This window comes from Lepidochelys olivacea, assembly GCF_965140295.1.
Source record: "Lepidochelys olivacea isolate rLepOli2 genome assembly, chromosome: 4".
NCBI classification, from domain to species: domain Eukaryota; kingdom Metazoa; phylum Chordata; order Testudines; family Cheloniidae; genus Lepidochelys; species Lepidochelys olivacea.
In genome coordinates this window covers 26148872-26167903 of record NC_140414.1, presented here as the reverse complement: position 1 = coordinate 26167903, position 19032 = coordinate 26148872, and the positions used below count along the sequence as shown (strand labels likewise).

At 41.9% G+C, this 19032-nt stretch overlaps 1 protein-coding gene across 1 annotated transcript; it reads right to left on the bottom strand.

Annotated features, from left to right (window-relative positions):
* Positions 1 to 358: 358 nt before the first annotated feature.
* Positions 359 to 14482, bottom strand: IBSP (integrin binding sialoprotein). Its single transcript, XM_084625863.1, has 7 exons — positions 14431 to 14482; positions 11618 to 11682; positions 11435 to 11485; positions 11250 to 11321; positions 7325 to 7387; positions 2228 to 2356; positions 359 to 1161 (listed from the first exon to the last, which is right to left on the bottom strand). Exons 2-7 carry the CDS (start codon positions 11669 to 11671, stop codon positions 583 to 585), a joined length of 948 nt encoding a protein of 315 aa, XP_084481989.1. The 5' UTR covers positions 11672 to 11682; positions 14431 to 14482; the 3' UTR covers positions 359 to 582.
* Positions 14483 to 19032: the final 4550 nt, after the last annotated feature.

Genomic DNA, 19032 nt, shown 5'->3' with positions numbered 1-19032 from the left:
TGTCTTGTGTGCATTTTGGCATGGGGTCAGATAGGAATAAGTCAGTCTCAAAATACAGCGAGACAGATCCTCAGCTGGTAAAAACCTGTGTAGCTCCTTTGCCTCCAGTGCAGTTATGCAGATTTACACCAGCTGAGCATTTGCTTCCATTCGTGGAAAACTAGCAAGTGACATGGTATTTTGGGCAGATAATTAAAAAGTTGTTTCTTCTTCATTACAACATGTTGGTCATTTTGGTTGCTTTAAAATTCATTTTGACTTTAATATAAACAATGGATAGACACACTGCAAATATATAGGATACAACAAAACTCACTGGGTAATTCCACCTGACATACAATATTCCTCAGTACCAGGATTAAAAATCTACAAACCCCAGGAGCATATATAATGTCCAAAAGCATGTCTTTAACAAAGAGCACATTTTAGTAGTTAGCAGTAATGCCACTCATTAAAGGTGGATCCCCCCCTTCCCCTTTTTTACCGGCATCAAGTTACATTTTGCTGCACCTTCCTGAGAACATTGAAAACAATTGCCATGCAGAGTATGAGCATTAACAATATCAATCACAGTCTTGCTGTTCATTGATTGTAATAGTAATCATGGCCATATACATCATACCCATGCCCCTTGTAGTAGCCATATTCATCCTCGTATGTTCTGTAGCTGTCCCCTCGGGGATACCCATTCTCCCGGCCGTCGTTATAATCTGTTTGGCTTTCGTAGCCATTTTCATAGCCCGGGGTGGTGGTTTCTCCGTTTTCATAACCCCACAGATCCCCAGGGGTGGTGGTGTCATAAACCTCATCCTCAGTTGGCGTGGTGTCACCTCGCCCCGGATCTGTTGGGGTGGTGATGACGATGGTTGTGGCTTCAGTTTCATTCTCTTCCTCCTCCTCCTCTTCAGCCTCTCCATTGCCACCATTCCCATTCTCTGTATCCGTACCATTGGTGCTCGTGCCATTGCCGCCGGTCCCGTTCTCATCCACTTTTTCAGTTTCTTCCTCCTCTTCTTCATTTTCCTCCTCCTCATTTTCATCGCTGTCCTCTTCGCCTTCAGAGCCTTCACTCTTCCCGCCTTTTCCGGGAGCTTTGCATCCCCCCCCCTTCTTAGCGCTTTCACCCGTTTCAGCATTCTCAGGACCTTGGCAGTCTTGCTCCTGTGCCACATATGGCAAAAGGGTTCGGATTTACAAAGGGATAAATAGACAAGAGAAAGACGCAGTCATTCGAAAACTTTTAACATGGGGCCAGATCCTGAGCTCTGAGAACTTCAGGCGAGGTGTGTCTTGCCCTAATGGACCACAGATGGGTAGGAGGAAGGAAAGATTCCCTCCCGGCTTCTTGCATGGCCCATGTAAGGGATGGTTAGTTGCAACTCAGTCCCTTGGGGGCGGGGGTGGGGCAGGGACTGCATTCCAAAAGCTTCCCACACTCTAGGGGGAAATGGCAGGGAAGTAAGCAGCGGGATGGCTCTCTACCCACACCCACCCACAGTGGCTGGCCCACTGGGCAGCAATATGACAGAGCTTTCAAAATGGTGCAATAAATTACTCCCCGTGCAATTGGGAACGTGCAAAAAGCACTGTGCCCGTCTGAAAGGCACATGTTGACTCCGCTGACTTACACAAGCTGAGGAGCTGGTAATACATGGCTGCAGACAGAGGCTCCTTTCAGCATGTTTACCTCCCAGCAGATACAGCGAGAAATATCATCCCCTGGCTCCTAAGCCCATGCCAAAAAGCGGAATGTGCTCCAGACTAAGAAGCATTGAATACATACTGTATTTGATAGCACTGGTATTTCCCCCTGGTTTGTGGGAACAGAAAGACATTAAGGCACTGTAAAGCCTGCCTTCAAATTGTAAGCTGTCACTATATATGTGTTTTGTATGGTGCCTACCATAGTGAGGGCCCTTACCTGGTCTAGACCTGTAGGAACTCTTGGAAACATAAATACTACTACTAATGGTTATGACACAAATTGAGGTCTAACAATGGGAACCATCTAATAAAGGAGCTGAACTGTACTTACTGGGCCTGTTCTCCAGAGTAAATCAGGAGTCCATTGAGTTACACCGGTGTAAAATGGGTGAGCAGAGAATCAATCTCAATGTATTTTGGGATTCCTTGGGCCAGTCTATTGGGCCAGGAGGTGGGGTGGGTGGCAGCCTTTTGTACTGGCTTCATTGTATTTATAAACTTACTGGAGGGCTGCAAATATTACCTTCTTAGGGATTTTGGTTATTCCGTTACCAAGGCCTTTCTTGCCTACAGCCTTCTTTCCAGTGGGAGCCTCAGTCGTAGTTTCTTCACCTTCATTCTCTCCATTGTTTCCTTCATTTGACTGCTCCTGCTGAGATATTACATGGCACTGGTCACAGAGGCTGTTTTAATTTCGACAGAGATGTAAAAATAATCTCATCATGTGAGCAGTAAACATTTCAATAGAGGGAATTGTCTTTCCCTTCTGTCCTTGCTGTGTCTGCTTTAAATACTGAAGGAAAGCACTCTTTCTTAGGAGCTTGCGATGCCAATCCTTGCAGGGAAAACAAAGAATCCTGAATTTGTGTCTTGGCTGTGGAGTTCAAGAACAAATAATTTTAGACCTCTGTTTTCAAAAGCAGCCTCAAAATTGAGTGTGCACAGTCATTTGCAAATCTAAACAAACAGGCTGCATGAAAATCCCATTATCTGCAAGACGAAATGATTGTGTGAACAAAATTACAAGCACACACTTAGTAATGAGGTAGAGGATGCGTTGATAATTTCACCTTACAGGGCACATTTTTTCTAGAAGCCTGAGTTGGTGTGTTCAGCTACCATGATTATTTATATACGTTAGTATTATGCACATATAATACACAACTGGCCATTTAGTAGTCACAGTTGCATGTAAAATTTTGTATCTCTATGCATAGGTGCTGGAACTAGGGGTGCTGGGGGTGCTGACATGCCCCCTGGCTTGAAGTGGTTTCCATTCTATACAGGGTTTACAGTTTGGTTAAATGGCTCTCAGCACCCCCATTATAAAAATTGATCCAGCCCCACTGCCTCTATGGTAAAACGTAAGCTCTATGGCTAAACTGTTAAATCTGCATATATGCAGGTAGTTGCTCGAGCAAAAAAGCACATGCATTTGCAACCCTAATGTACAAGCAGTTACCGCTATAGTGCATGTCGTAATTTTAATTACATAATGAGCAGTTCAAGTAAGACTCTGGGTTTGTGTGTATTTAAATATGCTACTTTAACATTGGACAACTGGGACCACTTTTGGTTTTGTGTTTCTAGAGCTGAGGTTTGTCCAACTTTTTTCACAGTGCAGACCATATCTTAATATAGCTATCCTCGAACTGACCGCTAAGGTCCCATTCACAATCACACAACATCTCAAAGAACTCTTCAGAAAACTGGGACTACTTTGGGTTTTGTATTTTCCCAGGAATTTTTGCTTTGAGACTTCAATTAAAACCAAAACGGGTCCCATCCTTCCTTTGTAATTACACATCAGGGACTGAAGCTGAATGGTTTTGTTTTGGTCTCTTGTTTAACAAAGTATATCATTTGAAAGAACCAAATTAAGCTTTGAAGTAGGGATGGGTGAACTCTTTTTGCTTCAAATGCACCCAGACATAGTGGGTTTGAAAGTTTTGATTTGAACTCAGACATCAATGGGTTTGCTTTCTGCTTTGGAGTACCTCTGGAAAAGGGAGCAGATGAAAAAACACCACTGAAGAAATAGAGTGCAAAGTGGATCAGATTGTTGGGGAGACTGGAAAAAATATAGAGACACAATGACAAAGCAGCAGAGAGGGAAGAGTGAAAAATTGTAATCAACAAATAAAAATGATGTAGGAGGCTCACTTCTGCCAGACTGACTTTTAAGGTTTGTTTTCTATCTCAATTGAATGGGAGGGACATTTGACTTCTGAGGCTACTGATGGCTAGCTTCACCTGTTCTCAAGGCTGAGACTGGGGAAGAGAGAAACCTATTTCTCAAATTGTAGATAGATACCTGTACATGGTGCTTGTGCTGGTTCTTTTAGTAATTCCTCTTGTTCCTCTGTCAAGCCTGGCTCAATTTTTCTTTCTTATTTTTGCACACAGCCAATTGCTAGTGTTAGAATTTGTAAAAATTCCATAGACTTTCCCCGTCTTCTGAGGACTGCCTTGTTTACATGACCAGTAGTAAGATACTAAAGAGAGGAACAATCTAATGTGATCACCTTCAACACTCGCTGCTCAGTATCTAAAGAGGAATCAAGGAAGGTAAACCTAAAATCTTGGGTTAATTTAGTGCCAGTTAAAACGTAAGTTATTTTCTACTCTCTTGAAAGAGCCACCAAATTGCATGGTGTGGTTGTCTGTGCGGATAGGTATCAGAACTTGTCATGTGCCCAATAAAATAATTATCATAGTTATGCTGTTTATATAGCCATTGCTGAGGTTCTGCCTCTTCATTATAAATTATCTTTCTTTCCACTGCCTTTAAGGCTAAAGCCTGCCACAGAATTGTCATAGCCTGGAAACGGCTTTTTAAAAAAACAAAAACAATAGAGAATAAAGTCAATGTTTCTTCAAGCCACTTTGGTTCACTTCACAAATTTACTATCTGAAACCTCAAGTCATGTAAACGAAATTCATATGGAGATTTAAGAGTTACAAGTAGATGCACTTTAAAGGAGAAGTTAAAGGGTTTTTTTTTGTTGTTGTTTTTTTTTAATCCAGCCAGGACCTGGTTTTATGCTTTCAGGGGTCTGGGTTTTTCCTGCCAGAGTTGTTTATATCACCAACACCTAAACAGTTTCAGGATGCAGATTCTGGCTCTGCTCCAGGTTGTCTGCATGTCATCAACACTTCCCAAAGGAAAGGCAGAAACCTGACTCTAGTCTTGGCAGGTAGATAATAGAGGGATTATTTTTAGATGACAGTATTCTGCCTACAGATGAATACAGACACAATATACATGGTAATGCCCTGCCTTTTAAAATGTGGCCTCTGTTTTTTTTGGATACCATTTTTATCCTTGTGAATAACTGTAAACTCAAAGTTAGAGATTAAATGCTCACCTACCTGATGGCAACTGCAATGAACACATAATTAATACTGTGCCCACCAGAACAGAGACCATGTTGAAGCCCTTTCCAGATAAGACCCATCTTTAAATGTAGGTGTACATTTTCCATACACACTAATGGTCCTGGATGTTTCAGTTTGTGGGTACTCAAATTGAGAGACTTTCAAGGGGTAGGTGCTCAGCATGTTCTGAAAATCAGGTCCCTTTAAAATCACTCATGTTGGGCACCCAAAAAAACTAACTCCTCACTTTGGAAAATCTTAGCTGTGCTGGTCTATAAATGTTTAAGCTATTTGCGCTCCACCACAAGGGGCATGTTCTTTGCAGGGGGTATTTTGAAATATATTTTCCTCTTTTCTCTCAAACTGATATGGCAATTTATTCGCCATCAGATCGAGTTTCATCTTCTCTGCCAACAAAGGTACCAATTGGGAAATAAATTTCAAATGAGTTACTCTGTTTAAAATCCTGGTTTCCTGATTATGCATGAAAGGCCAAATTCATGGAAACGGAGAAAAGAAGGTACACCTTGCTCCACATGAAAGCCCCACAGGACTGAGGAGTGGACTCAAACTCAACTACTCAGGATATCTGGTTAGCTGGGCCACAGCTGCTAATACATGCCAAGGAGGTGAGTCGGGGGGGTAAGGTCCACTGTTTGTTCTCCTGCTTGTGGTGTTTCAATCCTGTAGATTTATGCTTTGTATGGAAACACTGGTGCCCTGTCTTGCTTATGCTTCCCCCATTGCCCCTGTACTGAGTTGCAGAGATCTCCACAGCACATAGGTTGCAGAATCTCTATGCACCAGGCTCTCAGATAATTATTGCCTCCCGTGAACCTGACATATTGATTTTTCAACTGCCGTTGGGCATTCTGCATCCATGTAGCATGCCTCAGGATTTAACCCTAAGTATTTGCAAATAAAATTGCACGATTATTTTCAGTATGTAGATTTAGGAGTGTGATATATTCCTTTCCCTGAATACCTGTATAATTAACACCAATGGTTGATGTATAAGTGTGTGGAAAGCCAGGTAAGCACAATATATATATAATGGCACCTTTGTAACCCATAACAGTCATTCAAGCCAAAAATTCGGTGTTATAAATACAGTAGTGTCTAAGCACACATTGACTCAAGAGACCATAATGGCAGCAAAGAAGCTATTACTGCTTGTCCAGGTCAAACTATACATTTCCAAAAATAGTATTACACCAAAATACATATTTACACAAGAGATTATATCAGTTTTGAAGGAGACAACACAATTTAGAAGGTAAATAGTAATGAGAGAGGATGTTTAACTCCCAGTACTGCAAATACACCCCATGGTTATGTGATGGAAGTACTCTCTGTAGTCAGTGTTCCCTTTTCTGTGTTGATGGGCTTGTTTTATGAGTTAACACTGGGGCCACTCTTGTTTCTGGGTCACTTTATTTCCCTAAGGATTATGTTGCAGAATTCTGTGGTGTGCCAACAGGGAGAACAACTTCTATGTCGGTAAAATAAGGACTGGTGAATCACCAAACTCAGGAACAGTGCAGAAGATTGCATGCTGCTCTACATAACGTCCCACACAAACACATACAGCTGAAAGAACTGGACATAGGGCCAGATCCTCAGTTAGTGTGAATCAGGAAAGTTACATTACTGTCAATGGAGCTTTTCAGATTTATATCAGCTGAGGATCTGGCCCACAGACTCTCTAAGGAAAGAAGAGTTTAGTTCCATAATTCTCCACAGTCAATTTGCTTTGCTATTATCCTGATCTAAATGTAGTAAACCTAGTTCTATGGTCTAATCGTTAAGCAGGGCTTTCCACTGTTAGTGCCTCAGTTTACCCATTTGTAAAAAAGCTAGTAACAATACTTACCTGTCTCACAATGTTGTTTTTAAAGAGGTTCTTAGATGAAGGGCACTATTGAAGTGCTGAACATTATTAACACTTCATCTTCTTAGGCCTGAAGCTGGTCTTTTCTGCAATTTTATCAAGCCCTGCCCATTTCTAAACTGTTGGAAACAGAAAGGCTGGACTGTATCTCAAAGACTACTCCCCCATTTTAAAAAAAAATGACTCAGGGCTTAAAAAACATAGCAGCAGTCCAGAATGGAAACCTGTGGGTAGTTAGCAATCCTGACAATGACCATTCACAGAGTTCAGACTATTAAAAAATCCCCATTTTTTGTTTGATTTTTTTGTGCTACTTGGTTTGTTTTGACAATGGCCACGCAAGTTACATACCCCTTCTTCTTCTTCCTCCTCCTCCGAGCTGTCACCATCCCCCTCTTCTTCTGAGTCACTGCTCTAAACAGAGGGAAAATTGTGAGTATTTCCTTTCCTGTGCTTCCAGTTAATGGGGGAGGGAGAGAGAGAGAGAGTTTCTGAGAATTACATATAAAGCACAGAAAAGATTCTACATGGATAATTGATCTACAAGGTTAGCCAGACAGTTAAAGGATTCTGGTGACCTTATGATGGCGCACATGAAACTTGTGATGCAGAGAGTGGTGGAGAGTCAGGCGGAGAAGGGTTTGTAATGTCAATGAACCCTTGAGACGTGTGTATACCACACTTATACTGGTGTTCCACGAGCTTCTCAGGGGAGTATGTTGTACAAAAAATGGCTGGTGTGGACAATGCCTTTCATCCCAATTATGTTATGCCTTTCAGCACCGATTATATACATGCACCTTACTGAACGAGACTGACCTTCTGGGGGGAGCACAGCCACCAGCCAGCACACCAGAGCTGCACAATGATTCTGTGCACTGATAAACCCTGAGCCTTTCAAATGGCCTCATAGGTCCTTCAAAGTCCACACACAGTAGACAAAAAGAAAAGGAGGACTTGTGGCACCTTAGAGACTGACCAATTTATTTGAGCCTGAGCTTTCATGAGCGACAGCTCACTTCATCGGATGCAGCTCACGAAAGCTTAGGCTCAAATAAATTGGTTAGTCTCTAAGGTGCCACAAGTCCTCCTTTTCTTTTTGCGAATACAGACTAACACGGCTGCTGCTCTGACACAGTAGACAGATTTTTATGGTCTTGTCTGAAAACTTCGTGGGACTCGGAGTATGTACATTGAGGATGGAGGGCAGGATCAACCTGGCCTAGAGCTGATTGAATCTGTCCTCCTGGGAGACTAAACACTTCAGCTGTGGGGTGTAGCCCACTAAGCCATCCCACTCTCTGGACTGAAAAGCTCCCTTGCTGGTATGTGTGCGCTTTCCCTCTCCTTTTCACTGTAAATCTGCTTCCCTGTCTACAGAACATCTTCTGCCAAATATATTGCCTCTCCAACAACTTATCCACCATCAGACTTTCCCAGGAACCACAGAGCTTTATGGAAAAGAATAGCGGCCTCGGACAATAAGCTATAGGGGGACAGAAGCTTCCCTTTCCCCTGCCACCATTCAGTGCTACGCTGTGGTTTTCCGCCCTGGTTCATCCAGTTACTTACCCAGCACTTAACACTTTCAAAGTGCTGCTCGGCCATTAAATTGATTTATGCCATTTGTTACTAAGCAGGCAGAAAGGGTACCAGAATCTGGCCTTAACTAATTTAGACTTCAGAGTAGCAGCCGTGTTAGTCTGTATTCGCAAAAAGAAAAGGAGTACTTGTGGCACCTCAGAGACTAACCAATTTATTTGAGCATAAGCTTTCGTGAGCTACAGCTCACTGTCTCTTAGGTGCCACAAGTACTCCTTTTAATTTAGACTTGCAGCTCGCCATGAGATAGGTATGTAAACATAGATTTCTGGAGAGAATGGATGTGCTTTGAAATAGATGTAGTTCTCATCATTCAATTTTTCACTGAAGGTATAAGTAATTTTTTGTTTGGATATGTTAATACTTCCTATAAAGGCAGTAAACATTTCTACTCACATTATCTGGGAACCAAATCATTAGCTTTCCATACAGGCTTTATTATGACTATTATTTCTGGAGGTGGGGAGAGGAAAGGTGTAGGGAAACCCAGGAAGCCCACAAGCCTTTTTGGCCTTGGAGCTTGTATCTTCTGTACGTTGACATTTGCGTTCAGCGTAATTAGGGACTAGATGAGAGATGGGTTCACAGGATTCTTCTCTGACATTGTGAGTGATAGCTAAAGATGGGCCCGCACAAAAATATATTTGTACCCGAGGGACACTCCAAACCACTGTGCTGCTGGGGCATCATTCCCAGACACAAGACTGTTTTTAGCTTCAGAGGAAATCTCTGACTGTGCCTCTGCATCTAACTGCATGCCAGTCAAAAGATACAGATATTGAGTCCATGAAAAATAATTCCAAACTGCTGTCTTTTTTTTTTAAAGCATACAGTAAATTCTGCCATTTCTCCTATTTTTTTCAGTTGTAAGCAAAATTACTTCTTCCAGTGGAGTCTCCTTTGCATAATTTGTAATTATGCAATTACACATCCTGCTTTCCTGTAACTCTGAGCCATGCCAGTCTGTGCCATTTCCAGAGGCCATACTGAGGTAAATGATGTCATATTCTTGGCAGTACCGTCAGGCAGGATGCAATCCATACGGCTATACTGGCCACAGTTCTGGACAGGTCTGGGAATTAAGTGGCCTTTGTTTACTGCTTTAAAATGAGTGTAATTATTTTATCTTATTTAACAGTGAGTCTCTTTTAAATGACATGTTTTGTGTCAGTGCCCCTGTGAGTCACACCAAATGTCTTTGGAACATGAACCTCGTGGGCTAGATGTTCAAAAGATCCCAACTTATTGGGGTGCTGAGCTCTTCTTTGTAAATCTGGTCATAAGTGTTACAATGGGGGCAGCTGGGTGCCAGGCCCTTTTCAAAACCTGGCCCTTTTTATGACTGCCCTCCAGCTCCTTTCCACTGGCTCTGACAGCATAAAAGGCTGTAAAGATACTGTGGGGAATTCCTGGGGAATTCACTGGCTCTCCTCTGTTACCTGCAGCAGCCCCCAGTTCAGGGGGTCACACTGGGGGATAATCCCAGGGAGAAAGAGGTGTGCCTGGGGCATTCCCACATCTGACTATTTCTGAATGTCAGCCAGCCCCACAGTCAACTGCACATAAGCAGGGCCAGCCCTACGGGTGGGCAGCCAAGGTGGGGGCTCTGGATGGCAATTTTCAGGGGCACCACATTGCTCATCTCTTTTTTTGTTGCTGTTGCTTGAATGGTTGACGCAGCCATTTGGGATTTTTTTTGGGGAGGTGTGTGGGGGGGGTTGTTTTAAACTCGGCCATTTGGGTGGTGCCAAAAATATTTTTTCCTCTGGCAGCAAAACACCAAAGGCCAGACCTCGGCATAAGTTAGGGTGGCTGAAAAAATGGATATAATGAGCCTGATTCTCCTTTCACTTACCCCAGACTTACACTAGTATAAATTTGCTGACTTCAGTGGAGTTAATCCTAATTTACACCACTACAGATGGATCAGAATCAGGCCCAGTGCATGTACACCACCCAGAAGGCCAGATCATCATCCGTTGTGAATTTCTGTAGCTCCCCTGAGCTACAATATTTAAATTAGCTGAGAATCTGCGCACCCCCAACTCCCCCACACACACCATAGGACCCGCACTTGTGCCAGTTCAGCTTTTGGAGGTTTCTTTCTCTAAAGCATAGCTGGTATTGTTTCGTTTTGGCTAGAGAAACATTTGGGGTGAAATCTTGGCCCTGTTGAAGTCCAGGGGATTTTTGCATGAGGTAAGGATTGAGTTGCATGCGGTAAGGATTTCACCCACAGGCTTTTGTTTGTAAAAACTGAACCAGTTATATATATAAATCAATATGAATGGTTCATTTTGCTCCATTTTAAACTATATAGAGAAAATTTCACGGACCCAAAAGAGAATTTAAGAGATTTGCAGGATCTTGAAGCAGATTAGGTTCACCCATCTGAATAAGAATAAATTAACATCCCTAACTGTCTTTGGAACACCCCAGGCCAAATTCAGTCCTGGTGCAAATGGGTTTAACTCCTCTACTTTCAGGTGATGTTGATGGAATTATTCCTCCTTATGCCAGAGCTGAGTTCAAATATATGTGAATTGTTCCAAATAACTTTAAATTATCTAAAATTGGCAATTATTTTTGTTCAAGAGGTATCTAATTATGTTAAGTGTGTGGATCATAATGTGACAGGCAATGTTTATAACTCCTTTTAAAAAGCTGCATTTACCTGAATTCTTCTGTGTGGTGGATACACATAGGCATATCTGTAAAAATAATATCGATGTCTGTTCTTGAAAACCTAGCAAAAAAGTAAAAAAACTAAATCAATTTTGGTTTCCGGTATTGGTGCTTAAGAAACAAGTGAGTGTAATTCTAATACACAAAAATAATCCAACAAGGCTGATATCATACCGCGTTTTCTTCTGAGTCATCTGATTTTGCTCTTCTATAGAAGCTTTTTGCCTGTTGGAAAAGGTTATTTTAATGAATGGTTCTCCTACTTAAAAACACCAGCAAGGCAAAGTCACTGGCAAGTGGTATTCTAGCGCCTCATAAATGATCTAGAAGAGTTAGTCAGTTGTTGAAGCCACTTACTGAGAAAGCACAGGCTATTCCCAAAAGGCAGATAAAGATAAGTGCAGTCCTCATTGTTGTATTTTCTGGAAGTAACAAGAAGGGTAATGTCAGTATATTTACTTCACATTTATGAAACATCAGCAGAGCAAGGGAGCTCCTGGGCTACTGACTTATGCAGTATTTTCATGCAGAACTAGCCCAGTGACATTTAGACAGACAGACAGAAGTGTGTGCACACGCACACCCACAACCACACCCAAATATATATGTATGGAGATAGACAAACATAGGGGAATCGCTTCTCCCATCAATGGAATACTGCCATTTCTGGGGTTGAATGTCACTGAGGGTATGCCTACACTGCAGCTGGAGGCGTGCCTCCCAGCCTAGGTAGACAGATTTGCACTAATACTGCTTGAACTAGTGTGCCAAAAAGAGCAGCATGGATCTAGTGCTCAGGCAATGGAATGGGCTAGCCATCCAAGCTTGAGTTGGGAGGGCATAGACTCAGGCCGCTAGCCCAAGCTGCTGTCCAAGCTACAATATCCATGCTGCTATTTTTAGCATGCTAGCTAGAGCAGAGCTAGTACAAATCTGTCTACCCAGGCTGGGAGGCACGTTTCCCACTGCCGAGTAAATATGCCCCTAGAGCATGTCAACTTCATTGCAGTTAAATTATCTGATTAATTTAGCCTTCTTTCTCTGTAGATGGATCATTCATTAACAAATCCTGATCTGTGAATGTAGTTGTCCTTTGCAAGTACGCACCAAATAGTTTGTGAACAATGTTTAGTCGGTGTTTTTCTTTGCAAACTAATCCTTCGTTTGCATTGCATGGCTGGGTTTCTAAGTCACATGGCAATGTTTCTGCTCCCTGATTGGACAACTTGGTTTTTAAAACAGGAGACTAGTGAGTGATGAATAGTGAGCAATTACAATGAATAATGTACATCTAGTTTGAGTTCTTGACCAAATAATCCTTCATATAAGAATTCACAAAACCTCTGGGAATTGCACTCATTTTCACAAATAAACTAGCCATTGTCTGAATCCTCATGAATAATTCATAGGGTGATATTATGCAGCACAAGCTTGTCACATTAATTCATGAAAATATTAATGAGTCACTTTCTGTATTATTCAACACATTATTCAACAGTACACAGTAACATGTTAGTGCAGGAAGTCAAGAATGTTGAAATTTCAGGAGGAAATATTTAGATTGGTAGCATGTAATTACCCACCCTGGAATTTGGCCAATTCCTTTGGGTTAATTCCTCCATCCTTCTGAAAGGAAACTTTAATGATCTCGAGTAGATTTTTATGTTTGAAGGCACTTCCTGTATCACCATTTTCCTAACTTCAAGCTGAGGTTTTGCTATAGTAAGAATGCTAATGTCACCACGATCAGGGCTGCCAAACATGGGTTTTCCTCATAGGTGTCCCTTCCAAGTAATCAACTGCTCTAACCCTGGTAATCAGCTGATTAGCAATGAGAGTATAGGTCACAATGTGGGCTTACATAATATTTATGTTTAGAACACCTGATATTTGTATGATATTTATACCCCTGAATCATCTGATCTGAATAATGGTCTATTGCACCTTTCCTCAAACTTGCTTGAGACCTCAGGACTTTGACAGGCTCTGGACATCACTCTCTTAACTTTTAGTTGTCTCCAGGGGGAAACAGTGGCCTGCTGTAGGGTTTCTGAGGAACAGCTGACTCCATTATTTACTGTCTTTGAGATAAGTGGCTAGCAGGTCTACTACCTCTTCAGCCCTGCCAGATCCACCCAATTATGTCTTGAAGTGAAGAAGTGTCTTCTTCCTTGTTCTATAGAACAGGACCAGGAAACACATCTCTAGTTCTCATTCAATTTTCTCTCTAAGTCCTCTAAAGCTGGGTGGGCTCTGAGACCTGGTGGGAAATTACCTTTTAGTGCTAAGGTGATTAGGAATCTTACCAGACTCCTACTCCTACCCACCCGCCTCCCCAGTAAAAGTAAATCAGAGAGATCTAAACACTAAAGAAATTCAGACATGTGCAAGTGGGTGCAACTGCACTGTAGTTTGTGACATTTCAGAACTTGCAGTGGTCTGATTTTGGTTCTAATGTGGTTGTCATGGTTCTTCACTGAACTACAGATTTCTCTGTGGAAGAGGTAATAAACACAGATCCTGAAAGCAAAAATATCCATAACTTGCACAACTGTTTATTTCATTAAGACACTGAGCCATAAGGAGTCAGAGTTTGAGCTGAAGTACATCAGTGTAGCTCTGTAGACTTCAGTGGAGTTATGTTGATTTATACCAACTGAGGATCTGGTCTGAAACTTGCAAATTACACCTGTCTGTAATATAACACCTAAAAACTCTGCTTTTGGGATCATTTCTATATTTCAGTTTGTAACAAGATTAGTTGTATTAACTTTTTTAAGCTATGGGAAAATCTGTTTCTTCCATTCTGCAAATTTTCCCCATGCTGTATTAAACACAGGTTAGAAAAGAGTCAGGAAAAATTGTTTTCTTAGGTTGTTCAGTAGGGATTTTGATTATATTTCACTCATGAAATTTTTTTGTTCACATTTTCTGTCTCATATTGGAGTGGTTGACAAGTTATAATTAGGTATGGCACGACTTAGTTACCTTTTTCATTCAACTTTATCACAACGATCATGCTGTAAATTCATACCTTTTTTTACAAAGTATACAAAGCATAATTTTGCAATCCAGTTAGAAATAGAGAATCAACAGGTTAGAAAAACAGGTGGAAAAAGTTGGTCTCAATTTATACAACATATAAAGAAACTAAACATAAGAAATCTTACCAGTTTGCAGTCCTGAAGTGTACAGCCTAGTTAAAAGAAGTCAGTGGACACAGATTTAATAGTTTTGCTTGCTCACTGTCATCCTACTGGAATATAAACTCTCTTTTCACCCTCCAGTAGCCAATCATCACCTTGCCTGTGTGATGTCAGCAAGTGGACTCTCACCATAAAACCCCCCAGTTTCAACATTTTTCTAGACACAGATTTAGTTTATAAACATAAAGCTCTGTTCTAGTGCCAAGAGGGTTGTATCGTTTCATTTAATTAAAGGTCTCGTGTAAGATGAAGGGTTTGGATGCTGAGATGTATAATAATGTTCTGAATATAAATTAAAACAAATATTGGGAATTCTGTTTTAAGGGCTTTTTCTCTTTCTTTTTTGGAAAATGTTATATACAAAAGAAGTGGAAACACAACAGTCCTGATTCTCTTCTCACTTAACACCAGCATCAATCTGGTTTAAGGCTAGTGTGAGAGGACTATTCGGTCACAAATAGTGTCATTTGTGCTGATATAGCTCATGAATATGAATTAAACACAGCATATATATTATACGAAGCCAGATGCTCACCATAGTTCTGCTACTTTACACCTTTGGAGAACCTGGCCCATTTTACTGTTTTATAGAAAGAAAGGAAGAAAAGTGTTACTATCAACCATTGGATACCATACAATGTACATAGAAAGAAAAAGGAGTACTTGTGGCACCTTAGAGACTAAGAAATTTGTTTATCAACTCAAAGAATCCCAAAGCACTTTACAAACTATACACAGAGATCACTTGACCCACTGCTGAAAAGCAGTTACTTCTCAGGTGAAACGTGGCAATTGTTTGATGGTGTACTGCAAAGCTAAACAACTGTTTAGAACCTAATGTGAAGAACAGCTTATGCAACGGAAAGTACAGGGGGAAGCTAAATAGGCAGAATGTAGTTATTCAAGTTAGAATTTGGTCAGGACACCAGAGTTAGCAACCCTACTCTTGAAGAAATGTCTTCAGATCTATGACCACAAGTGGTCAGGACCTTAGTTTTATGGCTCATGTGAAAGATGCCACCTACTGCAGCGGTGTCCATTAACACCATGATAGGGTACTGGTTCATTAGTGACTCAGAGGGTAAATGACCACCTACTGAATTACTAGCACCACTTCCAACAGCCGCTAAGTGTTCGTTGGTGGTCTTCCATGAAAGCACTGTCCAGGCTGGATTTTACACTCATGAAGCACTTCAGTGTGTTGGCATGAGTGTTGGCTTGTCTCTGACCAAAGGCTAACCTTACAATAAACAGTGAGGACCACTTAAGAGATGACTGCCCTAACAGATGCTGATATCCCAATGTGGTGGTCACACGGTATGGGTTGAGGTATCTGGAAAAGGGGTTACATTCATCTGTTTTAGTGCTAAGACTTTAGTAGCAAAATATGGAGGGCTGGATTCTACAATTGGCTGTGAGGAGCCAAACCTGGTGGTTATTACTGATACCAGGAAGGACAAAGAGGCAAAGCATGAGAGTGTAACTATATGTACAGGATAGCATTCAGTTATTTATTAGTGATGCAGTGCAGTCCAATTGGGTGACTTTTAGGGGAATTAGAGGGGTCAGGTATCTGCAGTCAGGAGGGTATTGCACACCACCAAAGAGAGAGGAAATCCTTGAACAATGGACTGGACTCAGACTGGAATCAAGTGGCAGGAAGGACTAGCTGACATTGCTTGAAGGAGGGGGTTTTACTAACTGAATAATTAAGACAGATCTTTTTCTCTCAGGAAGTCAAGATGCTGACAAGGAGAGGCAATTACAGGTATGTTTGTTATCCCTAATTCTCCAGGGCAGAGCTGATTTTATACTTTTTGTGGATGTTGGGGCTTAAAATGTGCCCATTACCCTGGGCAAAGCAGACTAGCAATATTTGAAATGGACATCTGATATCGAATGAATTGTCCGGCCCATCCCTGGGTGTGTCTGATATCAGTTATCTAATACAATGGCAATGTTTATTATATGTGCACAAAGTGTGGGTGTGTATGTGCTTTTGTTTGCTCTTTAGGGCCTTATTCAGGCAAAAGTCACATTCATTTAAATAATCATAAATACCAATTTTAAAAATTAAACTCTATATTTCTTGGTGGGTTGTGGGGGGGAGTTGAGTAAAGCAAGGGGGCTGGTGGTTTTCCTTCACCCCTTGGGCTAAATCCAGGACTGGTGTAAATTAGCACCTCTCCATTGTCTTCAATGGAACTCCACTAATTCATATCAGCTGAGGATCTGGCTTATTTTTCTTTCTTTCTTTTTCTTTCTCTACCCTTCCCTTTTTCTAAATCTTTTTCAACACCAGTTTCTCTTCAAACTGATTCTTTAATACATCTTTGAATCTTCAAAGTTTTTACTTTCTAAATCCATTCTCTTTTTTTATCTCCGCAAAATATATTTATTTATTTTGGGTCTTTTATTCTCTGACTTATTTTTCCTGTTGGCATTTTCTCTTTTATGGTGTGTCCCCCCTGGGGCTGGGAGGAGTGATGCCCAGAGTGGGCAGACAGACTTGTGCTAGCTCTGTTTGAGCTAGTGTCTTAAAAATAGCCACATGGCTGTGGCAGCTCAGGCTAGTGCAATGTTCACACTGCAATTTTGTCTGCCTACCCTCGCTGGGAGTCATACCGCCCTTGGGGTGAAATCCTGAGAGGTGCTGAGCACCTGCAATGCCTATCGATTTGAGAATCAAGGCTCTCAGATTTGAGGTTTAATAGGACTTGTCATTCTGGATCAGATCCCAAGTCCATGTAGTATACATTTGTTTCTAATCACCTCTCTCTTCCCTCATGTTAACCCACTCCTGTCTCTGTTAGATGTCCTTTCACTCCTCCTTTCTGGATAAATTATGTGCAATTGTATAATGGGGTTGCTTGTGATGTAGGGTGCTCAACAGCTAGCGGGGAGGCTCACTTCTGGTTTTTCTTATGTTCCTAAGCTCATGCTTCAGGTTTCAGCTGGCCACCTGCAGGGGTCAGGAAGGGATTCCCCTCCACACAATGTATTCTTGGTGTGTTTTTAATCTCCTTTTTCTGAAGCATCCTGGGGGCCACAACTAGACACTGGACATTAGCTGGGAAGAGTCTGGGCTCTGAGGTAGCGTCAAGTATCCTCTCTCTCTCAGGTGCTTGGTTCTTGCTTGCTTCGTTCTTGCTCCCATGCTCAGGGTCTAACTGATCACCACATGTAGGGTCAGGAAGGAATTTTTCCCAGGTCACATTGGCACTGACCTTGGCGGTTGTTCGCCTTCCTCTGCAGCATGTGGCAGAATTAACTGGGTATATGTCACTTAATCATTTCCGTGCCATTGTGGGGGTCTGGTGCACCTGGGTCACTCCTGTTCTCTGCCTATGGCACACAATGGTCTAGTTGCTGTAAACTGGAATACTTTGGTTTAATTTCAATTTCAGTTTTTCCATTTAGTGTGCTGGTGCTAATGGTGGCCTGTGATGTGCAGATCAGACTAGATGATCTGTGGGTCCCTTCTGGCCTTCAACTCTGACTCTCTGGGTATGTCGGTAGTGTAGATGCTCAAGTCCTAGGTTACCAAACCCAGCATCTGCTAACATGAGTAGGGCTATCGCAGGGCTTATGCTGCAATAGAGTTACAACTTCCTTCTTTATCTGGGCCTGATCCAAAGCTTACTGAAGTCAGTGGAAGCCATTGATTGCAGGGCTTTGAGTCAGGCTTCTTCTCTTCTGTTGCTCTCTCTCTCCCCCTTTCTACTTTCCCACACTCTCTTTCCCCATCCTTCTTTTCCATTCCCTGCCTCCCTCATTTTTTCCCCTTTCTTTCCTTTCCTCACTCTCGTGATTGGGCCAAAGGTGCTCCAAGACCCAGTCTAGCCAAAGAATGAATCCTTGTTCCAAGCTGATTTGGGGCAGACAGGCCCCTCATCTCTTGCTGACATAGAAGTTCAATTCCATCATGCAGTCTCCTTTGTGCTTCACATTTGCTTCCAGACAGTGTTCGGTGCCCAGTTGAGAGCAGGGGCCATGAGTAGGAAAGAGTTGCATGATCTGCCGCTGAAAACATTTATAAGCATCAGTGAAGTGTAGCAATTTGGGTAACTAGGCCGTTTCTCGTATGGCCACAGACATCTTCCCCCACCCCACCCGCAGAACATTGATAAGGGAGCTAGACATTTGAGGAACTACTTGGCAGAGCTGGCCACATTTAGAGGAGTAAACCAATTCATCTATAGTAAGGATCAATTTGAACAGCTGCCTCTCTCTCAAACTTGAACCCAAACTGTGCTCAGATCTGGGGGTTTAGATCAGGACCAAAGTTTCCAACTTTTGCCCTGACACACTTTGAAAACGTAATGCACTAGCTACTGACTGTAACTTTTGTTTATTTTTATTTCAGCTGTGATAGCTGTAAGGTGGCTAGCACTGAATATGAACCTCTGGCTGACTAGGCACAGATTGGGAGCACTAGTATAGAAGCCACGGTGATGACACTGTGATGGATACTCTCCAAACCAGCAAAGCAAACACCAGTGTGACTGCCACCTAATGAAAAAGAGCCAAAGAAAAGAATCAAATGTTTTGAATTCATGGCAAACT

Bases quoted from the DNA above. Each gene is read 5' to 3' on its own strand.
- IBSP (XM_084625863.1), bottom strand. From the start codon at position 11,671: ATGAGGACTGCACTTATCTTTATCTGCCTTTTGGGAATAGCCTGTGCT. The intron at 11,486-11,617 runs GTAAGTGGCTTC...CTTTTCCAACAG, and splicing joins GAATAGCCTGTGCTTTCTCA to GCAAAAAGCTTCTATAGAAG. The intron at 1,162-2,227 runs GTAATATTTGCA...TATGTGGCACAG, and splicing joins TAACCAAAATCCCTAAGAAG to GAGCAAGACTGCCAAGGTCC.